This window comes from Saccoglossus kowalevskii, chromosome 5 (genome assembly GCF_978046115.1).
Source record: "Saccoglossus kowalevskii chromosome 5, keSacKowa6.1, whole genome shotgun sequence".
NCBI lineage: Eukaryota > Metazoa > Hemichordata > Enteropneusta > Harrimaniidae > Saccoglossus > Saccoglossus kowalevskii.
In genome coordinates this window covers 6127234-6147537 of record NC_140645.1, presented here as the reverse complement: position 1 = coordinate 6147537, position 20304 = coordinate 6127234, and the positions used below count along the sequence as shown (strand labels likewise).

The 20304-nt window shown below is 36.2% G+C and overlaps 1 protein-coding gene across 1 annotated transcript in view; it reads left to right on the top strand.

The window, feature by feature from the left end:
* The window catches only part of LOC100374434 (signal recognition particle receptor subunit alpha-like), a 37458-nt gene that overhangs the window by 2384 nt on the left and 14770 nt on the right, over positions 1-20304 (top strand). The window contains exons 3-8 of the mRNA XM_085499079.1: positions 6295-6495; positions 9928-10033; positions 10183-10312; positions 12964-13129; positions 13253-13362; positions 13502-13617. Of these exons, the coding sequence (XP_085355205.1) occupies positions 6295-6495; positions 9928-10033; positions 10183-10312; positions 12964-13129; positions 13253-13362; positions 13502-13617 (829 nt within the window). The remainder of the gene's footprint in view (positions 1-6294; positions 6496-9927; positions 10034-10182; positions 10313-12963; positions 13130-13252; positions 13363-13501; positions 13618-20304) is intronic.

Below are 20304 nucleotides of genomic sequence, written 5' to 3'. Positions count from 1 at the left end.
TTGAACTGAACAATCATATATTCAGTGGGGTCACGCACTGCAACATGGCCATGTGGTTGAAACTAGGTCATGGGTGACAGTAGATGAAGACATCATCACAGTCCCTCTTTGACATCATTAAACACTCACAAAATCACAATAAAACGGGGAAGTAGTTGCATATTATGACGTGGCAAACATGGGAAATGAAAAACCACCTAATACAAATGCCAAAGGGTTGAATCCTACTAGATACATATTCACCTGAACCGAAGCAATCGTTTTGGCTTTCCTGTTTAACTGATTGAGACATTGAAGTAGTATTGAACACCACTCTAAAATCTAGACCCTCTGAAAAATATGTATCAAATATTTGTCCACACATTTGTTCTCTCAATTTAATACGTTTTATAGGTGGAAATTAATTGATCGAGAGTTGTTTACACCAAAATAACTATCCAATATTTGATAACACATTTGTTCTCTCAATTCAACAACTTGTGGTGGAAAATAATTAAACGAGAGTTGTTTACACCAAAATAAGTTTCAAATATTTGTCCACACATTTTTTTTCACAATTTAACAACTTGTAATGGTGAAAGTTAATTAATAAACGCGACCTCTTTACAACAAAATAAGTGTTAAATATTTGTAGACATTTATTCTCTCTATTGCTACGTTCACACGACAGCATTTTATCGGAGCCCTATGGCTTGAGCCAGCTTGAGCCAGCAAAAATGGCCGTGTGAACGCGTTCGGCTCGAGCCAAGTTCGGCTCCACTAAACCCTCGGGGTTGAACTCTGATAGGGTTGAGTCCCGACATGGCTCCGATCGTGTAAACGCATCAGGGCCCAACTATCGGAGCCGAAATCACGCCCTCAATCGTCGCCTTCAAGTAACCTATCATTTCAATTATGGCAGAGACAACATATTTAGTAATTTCACGCAATTTCCGGCTTAAAGAAGAGGTACGCACCCTGATATACACTTGGCAGAGCAAAGAATTACTGCCACTGCGATAGATTGATAGCTCGACGGGAAACGGGAAAAATGGCGTACGACATTATGCAACAAAAACTTGAAAGAACGACTGAACGGAAACTTTTTAAAGACACCAAAGAAAAAATCATAAGAACGATCTAGTAGGTTCAGATTCTTCCGCAGTCCCTCTATGATATATAGAGAGGATAGAGGCTCTATTACTAACAGTTGAATAATTACAAAATGGTAATTTTGCATGACAATAAATAATAGGTTGCAACACATTTCAGCTGCCGTGTTTCCTGTTTATTCGAGGTACTAGTACATGTACCCTCAGACTAGTAATACAATTGTATACCTAAATAATAACACTTGTGCATTGTCTTTTCTACCTCGATGCTCAGACCAGCGACTTTTTTTTTTCTCCCAGCCCATCGGCATCGTGCCATGTAAATAAACAACACAAACACAACACCAAAATCGATATCAGTACAGTTTTTTCATACTCATTATTCGAGGGCACTGTTCCGTTTGGTTCTCGTTCGACTCTCGACCGTATGGAGATAATCTCCTGTTAATCAGTGGGAGGAGCAGTAGTTCGGCTTCGATAGAATGCTGCTGTGTGAACATAACATATTTAATAACTTGTAATGGTTGAAGTTAATTAAACACGACTTTTGTACAGCAAAATAAGTCTCAATATTTGTCCATACATTTAGTCTCTCAATTTAACAACTTGTAATGGTGTAAAATAAATAAACAAGAGTTGTCTACACCAAAATAAGTCTCAAATATTTGTTCACACATTTATTCTCTCAATTTAACAACTTGTAATTGTGGGAATTAATCAAACGCGAGTTGTTTACACCAAAATAACTATCCAATATTTGATAACACATTTGTTCTCTCAATTCAACAACTTGTGGTGGAAAATAATTAAACAAGAGTTGTTTACACCAAAATAAGTTTCAAGTATTTGTCCACACATTTTTTTTCACAATTTAACAACTTGTAATGGTGGAAGTTAATTAAACGCAACTTGTTTACACCAAAATAAGTGTTAAATATTTGTAGAGACATTTATTCTCTCTATTTAATAACTTGTAATGGTTGAAGTTAATTAAACACTACTTTTGTACAGCAAAATAAGTCTCAATATTTGTCCATACATTTAGTCTCTCAATTTAACAACTTGTAATGGTGTAAAATAAACAAACAAGAGTTGTCTACACCAAAATAAGTCTCAATATTTGTCCATACATTCAGTCTCTCAATTTAACAACTTGTAATGGTGTAAAATAAATAAACGAGAGTTGTCTACACCAAAATAAGTCTAAAATATTTGTCTGCACATTTATTCTCTCAATTTAACAACTTGTAATTGTGGGAATTAATCAAACGCGAGTTGTTTACACCAAAATAAGTATTAAATATTTGTTCTCTCAATTTAACAACTTTAATGGTAGAAATTAATTAAATGTGAGTTGTTTACACCAAAATAAGTATCAAATATTTGTCCACACATTTGTTCTCCCAATTTAACAACTTTAATTAAAGAAATTAATTAAATGTGAGTTGTTTACACCAAAATAAGTATCAAATATTTGTCCACACATTTGTTCTCTCAATTTAACAACTTTAATTAAAGAAATTAATTAAATGTTAGTTGTTTACACCAAAATAAGTATCAAATATTTGTTGAGACAATGTAAGATATCGCAGGTTCAAATCCTCAGGTTTGCAATTTTTAAATGGTACATGTATTGCTAACAGTTTTCCAATAAATGGAATGTTCACAAAATATTAATAATAGAAAAGTACAAGTCAAGGGCTTTTCAAACATATATAGATTGTATGGTTTCTTGTAAATTTTATTCCGATTATAGATGTTTACATTTTTCATGCCAAAAAACTATCCCGCTACCTTAAACCCTATCACTTCTATGAAGACCCTCATGGTACAGTGGACAAGACAGTGCTCTGGAAACTCAAAGATTGCAAGTTCAAATCACAGACTGGACACTCCTACAAAAGATATGAAAGATGTTAAAGACATATACAGCTTATAGATTCAGTATATCAAGTACTCAAGTCAGCTCAATAACAGAACACAAGAATACATGGAACACATGGAAACCAGTCAAAGCTGTTGAAGTACTACCAGAGTGAACAGCTGCAAGTCACATGCACACCAACAGACATAGGATCATTGCTGTTCTCTAAATGGTTTCTTCTTTTGTATTGACCCCCTAAGGATTGCTAATTCCTCCTTTCTAACTCTTGCCCCCAAAATAAAATATCGCTCTTTTAAGAATTACAAATTAATGAATATTCATGAGCAAAGAAACTGCCACGTCATGAATAAATTAGCATTAAAAAAAAAAAATTGCATAAAGTGCAGGTATGTCCTTTGGAATGATGCCATTATTTGTAGTACATGTACATGTGTATTTTAATTGCACTTCAATTTAAAAAAAAATAACGAAAACAGACAATGTTTTGAAGAATCTAAAAAGCCAAATTTTGTTATCAGTTAGAAGTTTTCAGCGATGATACACATGTATCAAATTTTCCTCATGTAATTTTGCCAGTACACTGAGAATCTTATAACTAACTAATATTCATTAGCATATTCAAAGTAATATCTGTGCCAGTAAAGTTTATACATGTATAATACTGTAGAAGGAAAGTTTCAACTAGGTATAATTTCAACAGATTTGATGTTGCAGAGTTGTTCACTAGTTTTTAACTTCACTGGTTTGTGAAGAAAACAAAGCATTCTAGTGTTTGCATATTCATTTGGTTTCATGTAGTGAAGTCAATCTATTCAAAATTTGTCTGCATTTTTTTTGACTCCCATGTGCAAAGCACATAATGGGAGTCTTTGCAGTTAGTGTGTCTGTGTGTATGTGTGTATGTGTGTCCGACTGTTCCACTGCTATCTCAAGAACCATACATCGGTTTTTGATGAAACTTGGTGCATAGATGCTCTGGGCCAATGCGCAGATTTGATTAGGTTTTGGTAAAAATCCATGCTCGTTAATTACCTAATTTGCATGATAATTAGCTGATTTTTAGCTGTTCTATGACTGTTCCACTGATATCTAAAGAACCACTCATTGGATTTTGATGAAACTTTGTACATACATGCTCTGAACTAATGCTAGGTTTTGATTAGTTTTTGGTAATAATCCGTGGATACTAATTACCAAATTTGCATAATGATTAGTCAATTTTCGGTTTTTCCACTGATATCTCAAGTACTAATCATCACATTTCAATGAAACTTGGTACATAGATGTCATATGACACTGCACAGACCTGATAGTTTTTATGGTGATATCAGTACATATTAATTACCTAATTTGCATAATTAATTAATTTTCAGCATTTGATATAACTAGTGAGCATTACATTTCAATGAAACTTGGTACTTACATACTCAAGGACTATGCAGAGATTGATTGTTTCTGATAAATATTTGTGCATATTATTCACCTAATTTGCATAATGATTAGTCAATTTTCGTTTTTTCCACTGATATCTCAAGTACTAATCATCACATTTCAATGAAACTTGGTACATAGATGTCATATGACACTGCACAGACCTGATAGTTTTTATGGTAATATCAGTACATATTAATTACCTAATTTGCATAATTAATTAATTTTCAGCATTTGATATAAGTACTAATCATCACATTTCAATGAAACTTGGTACATACATGTAGATGTCATATGACACTGTACAGACCTGATAGTTTTTATGGTAATATCAGTACATATTAATTACCTAATTTGAATAATTAATTAATTTTCAGCATTTGATATACATGTAAGTAGTGAGCATTACATTTCAATGAAACTTGGTACTTACATACTCAAGGACTATGCAGAGATTGATTGTTTCCGATAAATATTTGTGCATATTAATCACCTAATTTGCATAATTAGTTAATTTTCAGCTTTTCCACGGGTATCTCATGTACTAATCTTCGCATTTCAATGAATCTAGAATTATGCAGACCCAATTAGTTTCCGGTAAATATTTGTGCATATTAATCACCTAATTTGCAAAATTAACCAACTTTCACACTGATATCTCAGGTACTAAACATCACATATCAATGAATGTACATGGATGCTGTAGGACAATAGACAGACCTGGATAATTGTGGGTTAAAATCTGTACATATTAATTACCTAATTTGCATAATTAACCAATTTTAAGCTTTCACACTGATATCTAAAGTACTAATTATTCCATTTCAATGAAACTTAGTACAAAGATGCTCTAGGACAATGTACAAACCTAATTAGTTTGGGGTAAAAATCTGTTCATATTAATTCCCTAATTAGCATAATAATTCATAATTTTTTGGTTCTAATCACATTTCAATTAAACTTGGAAACATAGATTTTCTGTTACATTGCGCAGACCTCATTAGTTTTACACTCAAATCTGGTCATATTAATTTTCTGATTTGCATAATTAGTTTTCAGCTAAGTAATTTCGAATTATATTTAATGTGTCTCCAATACTCTCAGCACATGGGAGTTCTTTCTAAGCTTTCTTTGATCTTATATTGGAGCCAACTGACAAAATTTTAGTAAATTTTCAGTTTTTACTATTTTTGTCCCAGTTCTGAAGGAAAGTGTAAAAATAAACTGGACTATTTTGTGAATTTGTAATGAAAAGAGGGAACTGGTGGTGAAAAGGTTGAGCGAAAATCAAACCTTTGAGTGAATATTTATGTTTCATACAGTACCATGTCCCATGAATCACTGAGATCATGAATGCCATGGTATGGATGTTTTTATGTCCTTCAAATAATTCCTTCACAATTTCAGTCTTGATCATTTTTAGAAATGAGTGACATGTGATATGTATGTAACTATAATTGACACCAAATGCTAGGTATTTGTTTTGTATTATAATTAGTTGCATTGTTTTTAAGACTCAGTCCAGATCCTTAGCCTGGGCTAACAAAGTGTGCAAGCAAATGTTTAGCTTGGGCAAAGTGGCATTGTATTCAAAGTACATTTGGAAGATTTACTACTATATTCATAACTATTTTTTCTGTATGACATAGAGCTAACATTTGTGCCTTCCTGGTTACTGTACTGAGTAATCATAGTTAAAACATTTGTATATTCTTAACAAATTTGGGCATTCCTTAGCCCATGCCAACCACTGTTTCCTACTGTGCATGAATGCAATTGCGCTTAGTAAATGTGCAAAATTACAAGATTTAGCTTAAATCTTAGCCCGTACTTGGTGCAGCCTGAACACAACCATTATAAGCTACATCTGCTACTGTTTTTTTCTAGGTTGCGTACCAAAAGATATTAACGTTGTCATATATTGACAAGTTTATTGATGACGTTCATCAGGAATTCAGAGATAAATATAAGGATGACTTGAAACAAGGTAATCTAAGTGGATGTTTTGATCAGTTTACAACAACATTCAAGGATATGTTGAAGATGGCTGAATCATCCAGCAAAGTAGAAGCTAGAAAACCAGTGCAGGTCAGTAATCATGGAGGTTCTAACTTTCATGTAGCAAGCAGAACAGTAGTTTGGGGAAAATCTGATCTGACTTCTGTCAAATGACTGATTCAAATGATGAAACAACATGATTTAAATGTGTTGGCTTCTAGTGAAACAAATGATCTGATTTTCTTGACGTTTACACTAGTTAAATATTTAATGCTATTATTCATAAGATCCAGATAAAAATATTTTGTCACAAAACTGCTTTTCTACTACTACTATAGGTCAAACCTTGGTCCCTATGGTAAAAAGTTCTCACTATATCTCAAAATGTTATTTGTTTACTTACATGTAGTGTAAAATCATACGTAATTCTATATTTTGATGGGGGCTTTATGTTTGTCAGAAATTAAAATTGTAATCTCTATATAATATGTAATTTTGTTAAACACTATTTAGGCAGGAATTACTTTATCATTTAAAATACAGTTTTTCGTCAAATATTTAAAAGGAAAATTCATTTCATAATCTGTGCTTCAATTATTAGATTGTTGTAATTTTTGGTTGATAACAATAATTCACCAATTTCAATTTGTGAGCAAGACTTTAAAAGAGTTTAAAAGTTTGTAGTGGCTTAATTGAGATCATTGATTGCTTCCAATAGAATGTACATGTACTGTAGCTCATTGGGCCATTCCAGTTTATATCTGCACCCCCCTGTTGATGAGCTTGTGTATTTACTTCATACAGGGTATAATTTCTATGGGTGTATAAGTCATACAAAGTTTTATTTCCAAATCACCATTCACCATACAGTGATGGAAATCCAAAACTATAGTTCCTACTTATGGTGTAACTGTTGATGAGTTCCTTTGTGCCACCATACAGAGTAGGATTTCCAAATATAACTCTCGTATGCTAATTTACTAAGTTCAAAATTTTATATTTGATAATGGAAATCCAAACTAGTCCTGATTCACGGTGTTGATAAGCTCATTCGTGCCGCCATCCTTATCTCTAATTTCAGTAATTATTTCATACTGGCCCAATTTTTTTACCATATACAGTACAGTCAGAATTCCAAGTTTTTTTAGTCATACAGTCTTGGAAATCCAACCTCATCAACCGGTATGTGGCGAGATAAACTAGGCCATATTTTATTTAGTAGCCATAACTGCCTGGATTTCCAGGATTTTTGGTGTGTGAGTGTCTTGATGAGTGTAGATGGTAATTTGTTCATCAGAAGTCGATCTGCCAAAAATTGTGCAAATTAGCCCCCCAAAACTCTAAGATTTCTTCTATGCTACTACGGTATGACACTAAGTGGTCTACAGTGCTGATATTGATAGTGCATATGCCTTGGGTTGTCCTCTATCAGTTTTGTTAATTTGGTAGGAAAATTTTCAATTTCCTGATTTTGGCGAATATTTTAAAATGGTCATTTTTGGTCAAAAATTCTATTTTCGACTTCTTCGTCTTGGTGTGTATGTACCTTGTGTTGACATCTACTAGATTTGTTCATCCCATGGCCATATCTTTAATTCTCTAATTTTGGCAAATATTTTTGTCATTATTGGTTACAAATGGAATTTCAACCAACTAATAACTATTTCCAATGTCAACTGTTTCTCATTCTCACATAGCACATGGGAGTTCTAAGTTTTCTTTGATTGGTCTATTGTGATTGTAATGAAAACATAACCACTCAACATATTTAAATGTGTATAGACATGATTGATTTTGGTGGAAAATTATGCAAATTGCCTAATTTACATACCAACATTTAGGCTATTTTGGTGATATCTTGAGAACCATTTAATATGTTTTAATAAATTTATCTAATTTGCATATCAGCTAGTGAAATTCAAGCTATTCGGGTGCTTTTTCAAGAACCATTCAACATATTTCAACAAAACTTGGTATATACATGTACATGTATTACGAATTCAGATAATTGCAAGTATCATGTTATGTTATTCCCTCAACATGCTGAAGTTCTTTTAAGCTCTCTTTGATTCTAATTTTTAGCTCCGCTGTTGACTTTGTCGAGCGGAGCATATCATATGAGTGATTGTCTGCCGTCGTCGTCCGTGTCAATGTTATACTTTTTGGACTTCTTCTTGAAAACTACTAGCCCGAATGCTTTGATGGGTTAGGTTTGTTCATTTCGTGATAATATTTTCAATTCTCTAATTTTGGTGAATATTTTTGTCATTTTTGGTAAAAAGTGATATTTTTGACTTCTTGTTAAAAAACACAAGTCCAATTGCTTTTATATTACATATATAGGTACTACATGTAAACCTCTCTCAGATTTCTTCATTTTGTAATGATATCTTTATTTCTCTAATTTTGGTAAATATTTTTGTCATTTTTGGTAAAAAGTGATATTTTTGACTTTTTGTTAAAAACTGCAAATCCAATTGCTTTAATAATACATATATAAGTACTACATGTGGACCGCTCTCAGATTTGTCCATTTTGTAATGATATCTTCAATTCTCTAATTTTTGTGAATATTTTTGTCATTTTTGATAAAAAGTGACATTTTCAACTTCTTGTTAAAAACAGCAAGTCCCATTACTTTGATATTACATATATATAGGTACTACATGTGAACTTCTCTCAGATTTGTGCATTTCAAAATGATATCTTTAATTCTCTAATTTTGGTGAATATTTTTGTCATTTTTGATAAAAATGATATTTTCAACTTCTTGTTGGAAACAGCAAGTCCCATTGCTTTGATACTATACATATTGTTCATTTTCCAATGATATCTTCTGTTCTTTAATTGTATTGAATATTTCTGTTATTTTTGTAAAGTAATCCACTTTTAGCATTATGTTTTATTATCTCACTCACTGCCTTTTGAGGTATTTGTCATATACAGCACTAATCTTTTGTACATTGTACAATAGCTGTTGAGCAACAGTCCATTGGCCTATTTTTCATGGACGAGGACAGTTTTTCGAGAAAAAAAAATCTGAGGTGAATTTAAAAATACATATGATGTTGTAAGGAGAAGGTCCACCCCAACCTTTTCTCATTATTTTCACGGCTTTCGTCCACTGACATCACACCAACTTGTTAACCAAAATTATTTCTTGAGTAAAAAGTGAATTAAGTTTTGAATCATTGAAGCGTGGTCTCTATGGTTGGAATTGTTTTTTGAAGATAAACTTTGTAATCTCATTTAAAAGCTGTTACAAATATTGTATGACATCTATTTTAATGTTACCTTTCCCATATCAATCATGGGTGAAGGGAAAGTATTTAGGCTCTCCATTGCTGGCACATGCTGAGTGTTAGGCACACTACTCTCAGCAGAGAACAGTAAAACCTGTATGTCTGAACACTGCACATTCTTGCTGCTGATACATGTACTTTAGGCACACTATTCTCTACATGCTCTGTGATCTAAGATGAGATGTGACTTTCAGCTTACTATGTATTATCATTTCATTAGATGAGAAGTTTTGAACAATCCCAGAAATCAAAGAAGACGGTGTCATCCATGATTATCGATCCAAAGAAAGAAGAAAAAGGAAAAGAAAATAAAAATAAGCAAAATGGTAAGTATTTAGGTATGAACTCATTAGAGATATAATATGCAGTATTTGATTGTTAATGGTGAAGATAATAAAATCTATATTGACCACTAGGTGGCTCTGTTTGTGCAAGTCATTAATAATCCCCACGTACATGTATCGCTGCTTTTCAGCTGTCAAAGCAAAATCCCAATCTTCTCCAGTAATTAACGGGAATGATGCTGGTGTTAAAGAAGATGAGATCCTGAAAAACAGAGCTAAATTATTTAATAAGATGAAACCAAAAGAGAAGAAAAAAACTATGTAAGTATTCAACCAATTATTTATTTCTTTTAGGGCAGTTATAGTCAAATTCAAGTTTTGTACTACTGAGCAAGTTACTGCACATATATGCAATGCATTGTGGGATATAAGTTCCTATTGTATTTAAGGGAAGAGTAGGAAATCAAACGGGCGGTGCACCGCAGTCATTAACGCGGTGGTGGTGGGTGCTCGCCGGTCGACCGCATTTTATGCAAATTTATGCATAGATTCCATGACCCCGGGTTACCGCGGTCGTGTGCGGTGGGCTCACACAGCAATTCACACTTATTGTCAAGACCATTAATAAACACAAAGAACTGGGAAATTAAAAGGATCACAAAGTTCTAATGAAAAATTAAACCAATTTGGCTGAGCCAAAAGCTAGGAAACTAGTCTATAATAGTTCACATTATTTTATTTGCCTGAGCTTTGGAATAAAATCACAAAACGATCCAGAAAGACGTAGAGATCAACATAATATAAAATAAGATCGCATTATTTTGTGAATACCGGTATATATCATGCATGGTCTCAGAAAATGTTTAGAAAGATTAATGTTTCGCGTAGACCAAATATAATCACGCATAAGTATAAATTCAAAGTGTTTTAATACATTGGTGAGAGGTCGCATTTACGTGAACAAGAACATGCACTAAGAAGAAAAAGCAAGCCAAAGTCGAAACGGGGTGTATCATGGACTTGGTACAACATGCGTTGCGACAATTGAGTGATCGTCGACATCATTTTGGGGCACAATTGAACTTCAAGTACGTTGCGAAACTTGCTACGCGGCGATGCTGACATCAAGTGTGTGTTGACCGAAGTTTGACCCCCAAGTCACGCACTGAACTGGCGCGTTACCTTAGCAACCCTTTTCTTTCTTGGTCCGCGCTTCGATCTCGTAAATTTGTTATCATATCCGGCGGTACTGTAATAACACAACTTGTATCCAACTCTGTATTGGCTTTGAATATTTCAACATCGTTTACTTAGTGTGCTGCTTTTCTAATAACGCAAATATGTTTACTGTATTGGACGGGCTCTAAATATTTCAATTTTGCAATGTATTACTTTTATAATAATTACGCAAACTAAGTTATTTTTATTATTGTTGGGACACTAACCCGAGCTATTGGGTCTGTGAATATTTCAATATTACCGACTTGATAATGCGTTGCATTCGTAATTATTACGCAAATATAAACATGGGCGCATTTACTAGTAAATCATTGAAAAAGATAGTCAGGTCCCGGAGTCAGGTGTCTAACGAAAGTCGAGAAAATATTTTAAATACTTGTGACTCATCGGTGAATTATTTTATTTGAAATAAAGTGAATATGTAATATTAACCATACAATAACATACAATATCATGCGTAATGTTAAATTTTTCTATAATAAACTCGCAGCGCACTTCGATCGCATTATTCACGCACATTTCGACTGAACTTTAATAACCACGTGTTTGAATTACGTGCGGCAATGGGCAATGACCTCAATGAGTTCACGCACTGACATTTAAATTCGGGCCACCCAGTTTGACGCAAAACGATATAGTTACTTAACATTTGTTCAAAAAATCGGTAAACTCTCGCGAAGAGTTAACTGAAAGGCAACGTCGTTTTTGACCAAAAAAAACAACAACACGTCAATACAAGATTATGTGTGCAAGGTTAGATTTATAGAACGTACATGACCGCTTAACTCTGTTTTTTTTAATAATCATGTCGCACGTGAAACACAGGAGACATTTTAGTTCGTCCATTTCTTGTTTACCAATCTTGAACTTTTTGTCTGGAATGCGATACAGGCAAAGAATAAACATTAATGATACCCGCCGTTGTCAAATCAACAAGAGGCTCGAATCAGGAAGGCTCGGCTATTAACTTCGTAAATAACATTCTTTTCATGTGGTAGACTTTATTCAAGTGTAACAAACGTAAGTGAAATGTATGGACGAGTCATAATACTCGTACCTTCGAAAGTTACGACTTTTACTCTTGGAATTGGTGATAAATACATGCATAAAATATTGTTTCACGCAACAACAATTCGTATACAGCATTGGACTTATGGATTTTTATATTAATAAAATACGTGGGCCGATAATATTACTATATGCTTAGTATTTCCATGCCAGCAATGCTCGTAACCTGCTCGATTTAAAAACAGCTATTTGAAACAAAGACTCATGGAATCACAAAGGAAACTGTTAAGTACGTATTTCACACCTTTCCTACGACCGCGGTTGCCACCGGTATCGGTGGCCACCGCGGTAGAGACCCCTAATTATAAGCAGTCCGCGGCTCTCCCCGGTGTACCGCGGAGAGCCGCGGTGATTACCGCAGTGAACCGCCCGTTTGATTTCCTATTCTTCCCTAAGTGAAAACTATTATCATACTGTAAACTCACTAAATTGAATGTAAATTCTTTGAAATGTTTTAAAGCATAGAACAGAATAGTGGTAGTGACTCCCCTTGCATATAGTTTAGAATAAAACACAATAGTGATGATCATTGATTATAAAATAATAAGATTAGAAACCAATTACAGAAGTGTGTGAATAATTACAACAACATTTGTGTTTGAAATTGTGATGCAACAACTTTCAAATTGAGTTACAACCTTCTCTAATACATATCTGTCCTACAGTAAAGCAACACCAGAACCTGACAAGAAGAAGGGTAAACAAGCTCGCATATGGAATAATTCAGGTGGAACTAAGGATTCTAAAACATTGGATTTTAGTGATTCTAAACAAGCTGATGTAGCTGCCATGCAAATGAATGGAACAAATGAGGCAGATATAAAAGATGTGGTAATTTACATTTTTTTTACATGGTACACTAACTTGAGCATATCAATATCGACATTATATTTTCATTTCACCTTAGAATTACATTTGTGTCAAGTCTTAGACTGTATGCTGTTTTTTTTACAGATTGGTTATGTTGGTACAATGAAAGGTGAATTGGAAAATATTGAGACTGAATCAGAAGGCGAATCTGAAGATGAAGAGATCAATGATAAATCTAAAACTGAACCAAAAAGGTACAATGTGTGCTGTGTGTTGGAATTGTAGTGCACAGCTACATGTGTATTTTTCTGTATGGCTGTATATACCCTAATTTTTTTGTTTTTAGGCTGTAACCCAATATTCTGACATTCAAGATTTTTTCATTTATTGCAGTAAATCCCAGTATGGTTTTGGTATGTTCAATGTATTTAAAGGATTAGTTGGATCTAAAACTCTTACTAAGGAAGACATTGAACCAGTTCTGACTAAAATGAGAGACCATCTCATTTGTGAGTAATATAAAGTCTTATCTATTAATATTATTATTATTATTATTATTATTATTATTATTATCATTATTATTATTGAATCTTATCTGAACTTTTCCCCTACCAGACCTTCTTCACCACTTTCTCGCCCAAATTTGTCTGCACTTTTTTCTTATTTTCTTTTATTTCTGGAATTTTGAAATCAATGTAATTTAGTTTTTACTCAAAAAATGAGCCTATTCTGTCCCAATCTTCTGAAGGGAAGTGCAGACTATAAACAGGACTATTTTGTGAATTTTTGATGAAAAGAGGGAACTACCCGTATGTGTTGTTCATCTTTGCTCATTTTGCTTGATGTCTTATTCCATCATTTATAACATATGGGCTCTATCAGTATTGCATGCGATTGCATAAATTAGAGATTTTTCTATGGTCAACGGTTCTATGATTTAGTATATAGCCAATGCATGTTTTTATTTATATCCACTTCTATTGGAGATGCCCTTCTAATAAAGCAAATACGATAACTTTTTGATGGATGCTAATTCTTATGTACCATAGCAAAGAACAGTAGTTACCCTAAGTTCCATGCTGTACATGTACATTGTATGTCCCACTGCAAAGCACAGTAGCTAAGCACATTGCAAAGCACTGTAGCTTCCCTAAGCTATGTGCTGCATGTCCAATGCCAAAGAAAAGTACCTTCCCTAATCTTCATGCTGTATGTCCCACTGCAAAGCACAGTAGCTCCCCTAAGCTATGTGCTGCATGTCCAATGCCAAAGAAAAGTACCTTCCCTAATCTTCATGCCGTATGTCCCACTGCAAAGCACAGTAGCTCCCCTAAGCTATGTGCTGCATGTCCAATGCCAAAGAAAAGTACCTTCCCTAATCTTCATGCTGTATGTCCCATTGCAAAGCACAGGAGCTCTTCTAAGCTATGTGCTGCATGTCCAATGCCAAAGAAAAGTACCTTCCCTAATCTTCATGCTGTATGTCCCACTGCAAAGCACAGTGGCTCTTCTAAGCTATGTGCTGCATGTCCAATGCCAATGAAAAGTACCTTCCCTAATCTTCATGCTGTATGTCCCATTGCAAAGCACAGTAGCTCCCCTAAGCTATGTGCTGCATGTCCAATGCCAAAGAAAAGTACCTTCCCTAATCTTCATGCTGTATGTTCCATTGCAAAGCACAGTACCGTTAAAGTCCTAATATAAACCGCATACGTAATAGTAACCGCACCCCCAATTCCGGCATTGGGGTTAAAGAGTTCTTAACAAAAATTGAAAACTTGAAAAGTACCTATTACTAACCGCACCCCCAATTCAACAAGACCGGGACTGACTTCATTGTTTCAACCAGCTGTTCCAAAACAGCATTGTTCCTAATCCTATTCTTTGTTTCGACAACATGCCTAAAAATATTCACACCTATTTATTGTTCAGCGGTGATAGGATGTCAGATCACAGGCGGTCAGACAGGCAATGAAACTGCTTTTGTTCTGGCGGCGACCTCTGTCAATACTCTTTCTGAATACGTCTGTGTTTCGTAAGTTTTAGACAATGAGCTTTTATCACCGTAAAAGTGTTAAACTGAGCATTGAAGAATAATTTATCTTTCGAAAACAAATAATTTCTTGATTTAAAAATAAAATTATGCCGTTTTCCCATGGAAATCAAAGGCAAAAGATCGCACTACATTATCGGTAAATCTCTTCCGTGTTGCGTTCACCATGAGGTCGCTGAACTGTCATTAACATATTTAAATGAGCTATGTAATTTAGACACGTGGGCACCATCCTGCGTTTTGATTGGTTAATTAGCGACTTGACCTATCCGGTCAATAATACGTCACGTGAGCATTCAGAAGCATGGCGGATATCGTATCGGCTGTTTACATGTGACTGAAATCATTCGCTTACGGGGAAACTAAGTTGAATTTTACTTGCATTTTATAACAATTCAACGAATTTATTTTTCGTGCGTTATTGTAATCACTACTAAATAATAATCACTAATATCAACACTTCGAAAACAAGTAAGTTATTCACTTGTAACCCGCAGCATGGCCGGATCGAGCTACCGTTATGAGATCATTTGCTACTAAGCAGTGCATTCGTGTTTTTATTTGAAACTTCTGTTAGAATATACTTTTCGTTACCAAGAAAATTTAAAAAAATAAATGCATATTACATTAAAAATACTGAGTACTTTTTGTATCATGTAGAATTTTTTTTTGATTGACTGTAATTTTTCAATATTTCGTAACGCCTATTTTAGAACCAAAATAAGGCCTTTCACTCTTCCCCGACGCCTATTCAAGAGATTGTACGGTGTATTGTTTGTTTTGTGCATGTGTTGTGGACAGAAAAAATGACCACGCCCATTTAGTGATTGCAATATGTACGTAATAGAAACCGCACCCCGAACTTGAGCTATTGATCCCAATTTTTAAATTGATACATTGTAATATAAACCGCGGTTTATAATAGGACTTTAACGGTAGCTCCCCTAAGCTATGTGCTGCATGTCCAATGCCAAAGAAAAGTACCTTCCCTAATCTTCATGCTGTATGTTCCATTGCAAAGCACTGTAGCTCCCCTAAGCTATGTGCTGCATGTCCAATGCCAAAGAAAAGTACCTTCCCTAATCTTCATGCTGTATGTCCCACTGCAAAGCACAGTAGCTCCCCTAAGCTATGTGCTGCATGTCCAATGCCAAAGAAAAGTACCTTCCCTAATCTTCATGCTGTATGTCCCACTGCAAAGCACAGTAGCTCCCCTAAGCTATGTGCTGCATGTCCAATGCCAAAGAAAAGTACCTTCCCTAATCTTCATGCTGTATGTTCCATTGCAAAGCACAGTAGCTCCCCTAAGCTATGTGCTGCATGTCCAATGCCAAAGAAAAGTACCTTCCCTAAGCTTCATGCTGTATGTCCCACTGCAAAGCACAGTAGCTCCCCTAAGCTATGTGCTGCATGTCCAATACCAAAGAAAAGTACCTTCCCTAATCTTCATGCTGTATGTCCCATTGCAAAGCACAGTAGCTCCCCTAAGCTATGTGCTGCATGTCCAATGCCAAAGAAAAGTACCTTCCCTAATCTTCATGCTGTATGTCCCATTGCAAAGCACAGTAGCTCCCCTAAGCTATGTGCTGCATGTCCAATGCCAAAGAAAAGTACCTTCCCTAATCTTCATGCTGTATGTTCCATTGCAAAGCACAGTAGCTCCCCTCAGCTATGTGCTGCATGTCCAATGCCAAAGAAAAGTACCTTCCCTAATCTTCATGCTGTATGTTCCATTGCAAAGCACTGTAGCTCCCCTAAGCTATGTGCTGCATGTCCAATGCCAAAGAAAAGTACCTTCCCTAATCTTCATGCTGTATGTCCCACTGCAAAGCACAGTAGCTCCCCTAAGCTGTGTGCTGCATGTCCAATGCCAAAGAAAAGTACCTTCCCTAATCTTCATGCTGTATGTCCCACTGCAAAGCACTGTAGCTCCCCTAAGCTATGTGCTGCATGTTCAATGCCAAAGAAAAGTACCTTCCATAATCTTCATGCTGTATGTCCCACTGCAAAGCACAGTAGCTCCCCTAAGCTATGTGCTGCATGTCCAATGCCAAAGAAAAGTACCTTCCCTAATCTTCATGCTGTATGTCCTACTGCAAAGCACAGTAGCTCCCCTAAGCTATGTGCTGCATGTCCAATGCCAAAGAAAAGTACCTTCCCTAATCTTCATGCTGTATGTTCCATTGCAAAGCACAGTAGCTCCCCTAAGCTATGTGCTGCATGTCCAATGCCAAAGAAAAGTACCTTCCCTAAGCTTCATGCTGTATGTCCCACTGCAAAGCACAGTAGCTCCCCTAAGCTATGTGCTGCATGTCCAATACCAAAGAAAAGTACCTTCCCTAATCTCCATGCTGTATGTCCCATTGCAAAGCACAGTAGCTCCCCTAAGCTATGTGCTGCATGTCCAATGCCAAAGAAAAGCACTTTCCCTAATCTTCATGCTGTATGTTCCATTGCAAAGCACAGTAGCTCCCCTAAGCTATGTGCTGCATGTCCAATGCCAAAGAAAAGTACCTTCCCTAATCTTCATGCTGTATGTTCCATTGCAAAGCACTGTAGCTCCCCTAAGCTATGTGCTGCATGTCCAATGCCAAAGAAAAGTACCTTCCCTAATCTTCATGCTGTATGTCCCACTGCAAAGCACAGTAGCTCCCCTAAGCTATGTGCTGCATGTCCAATGCCAAAGAAAAGTACCTTCCCTAATCTTCATGCCGTATGTCCCACTGCAAAGCACTGTAGCTCTTCTAAGCTATGTGCTGCATGTCCAATGCCAAAGAAAAGTACCTTCCCTAATCTTCATGCCGTATGTCCCACTGCAAAGCACTGTAGCTCTTCTAAGCTATGTGCTGCATGTCCAATGCCAAAGAAAAGTACCTTCCCTAATCTTCATGCTGTATGTCCCACTGCAAAGCACAGTAGCTCCCCTAAGCTATGTGCTGCATGTCCAATGCCAAAGAAAAGTACCTCCCCTAATCTTCATGCTGTATGTCCCACTGCAAAGCACAGTAGCTCCCCTAAGCTATGTGCTGCATGTCCAATGCCAAAGAAAAGTACCTTCCCTAATCTTCATGCTGTATGTCCCACTGCAAAGCACTGTAGCTCCCCTAAGCTATGTGCTGCATGTCCAATGCCAAAGAAAAGTACCTTCCCAAATCTTCACGCTGTATGTTCCATTGCAAAGCACTGTAGCTCCCCTAAGCTATGTGCTGCATGTCCAATGCCAAAGAAAAGTACCTTCTCTAATCTTCATGCTGTATGTCCCACTGCAAAGCACTGTAGCTCCCCTAAGCTATATGCTGCATGTCCAATGCCAAAGAAAAGTACCTTCCCTAATCTTCATGCTGTATGTCCCACTGCAAAGCACTGTAGCTCTTCTAAGCTATGTGCTGCATGTCCAATGCCAAAGAAAAGTACCTTCCCTAATCTTCATGCTGTATGTCCCACTGCAAAGCACAGTAGCTCTTCTAAGCTATGTGCTGCATGTCCAATGCCAAAGAAAAGTGCCTCCCCTAATCTTCATGCTGTATGTCGCACTGCAAAGCACAGTAGCTCCCTTAAGCTATGTGCTGCATGTCCAATGCCAAAGAAAAGTACCTTCCCTAATCTTCATGCCGTATGTCCAACTGCAAAGCACAGTAGCTCCCCTAAGCTATGTGCTGCATGTCCAATGCCAAAGAAAAGTACCTTCCCTAATCTTCATGCTGTATGTCCCATTGCAAAGCACAGGAGCTCTTCTAAGCTATGTGCTGCATGTCCAATGCCAAAGAAAAGTACCTTCCCTAATCTTCATGCTGTATGTCCCACTGCAAAGCACAGTGGCTCTTCTAAGCTATGTGCTGCATGTCCAATGTCAAAGAAAAGTACCTTCCCTAATCTTCATGCTGTATGTCCCATTGCAAAGCACAGTAGCTCCCCTAAGCTATGTGCTGCATGTCCAATGCCAAAGAAAAGTACCTTCCCTAATCTTCATGCTGTATGTCCCACTGCAAAGCACAGTAGCTCCCCTAATCTATGTGCTGCATGTCCAATGCCAAAGAAAAGTACCTTCCCTAATCTTCATGCTGTATGTCCCACTGCAAAGCACAGTAGCTCCCCTAAGCTATGTGCTGCATGTCCAATGCCAAAGAAAAGTACCTTCCCTAATCTTCATGCCGTATGTCCCACTGCAAAGCACAGTAGCTCCCCTAAGCTATGTGCTGCATGTCCAATGCCAAAGAAAAGTACCTTCCCTAATCTTCATGCTGTATGTCCCATTGCAAAGCACAGGAGCTCTTCTAAGCTATGTGCTGCATGTCCAATGCCAAAGAAAAGTACCTTCCCTAATCTTCATGCTGTATGTCCCACTGCAAAGCACAGTGGCTCTTCTAAGCTATGTGCTGCATGTCCAATGCCAAAGAAAAGTACCTTCCCTAATCTTCATGCTGTATGTCCCACTGCAAAGCACAGTAGCTCTTCTAAGCTATGTGCTGCATGTCCAATGCCAAAGAAAAGTACCTTCCCTAATCTTCATGCTGTATGTCCCACTGCAAAGCACAGTAGCTCTTCTAAGCTATGTGCTGCATGTCCAATGCCAAAGAAAAGTACCTTCCCTAATCTTCATGCTGAATGTCCCACTGCAAAGCACAGTAGCTCTTCTAAGCTATGTGCTGCATGTCCAATGCCAAAGAAAAGTACCTTCCCTAATCTTCATGCTGTATGTCCCACTGCAAAGCACAGTAGCTCTTCTAAGCTATGTGCTGCATGTCCAATGCCAAAGAAAAGTACCTTCCCTAATCTTCATGCTGTATGTCCCACTGCAAAGCACTGTAGCTCCCCTAAAAAAGGGGTGATCGCTGCATTTTTTAGTACAAATGTCTCACTTGGCACAGATGTTCCTTGGGACAATTGAAAAATGTTCATCCAAAGAGACACTCTGTATCTATTCAAATAAGGCATAATTTCCATAATTTATGCAAATTAATTAGAAAATTCCCAAAATAATATTAAAAAATATATATTCATCTAAAACAAATGTCTATGTTGGTATATACTTTCCATGGAGCAAGTAGAAAAGTATTATGCAAAATAAATCAAGTATTTGTGCAAATAACCACCCTACTTGAATAAATTATGCTAATTAGTACATGAAACGTTTTTGGTAAGC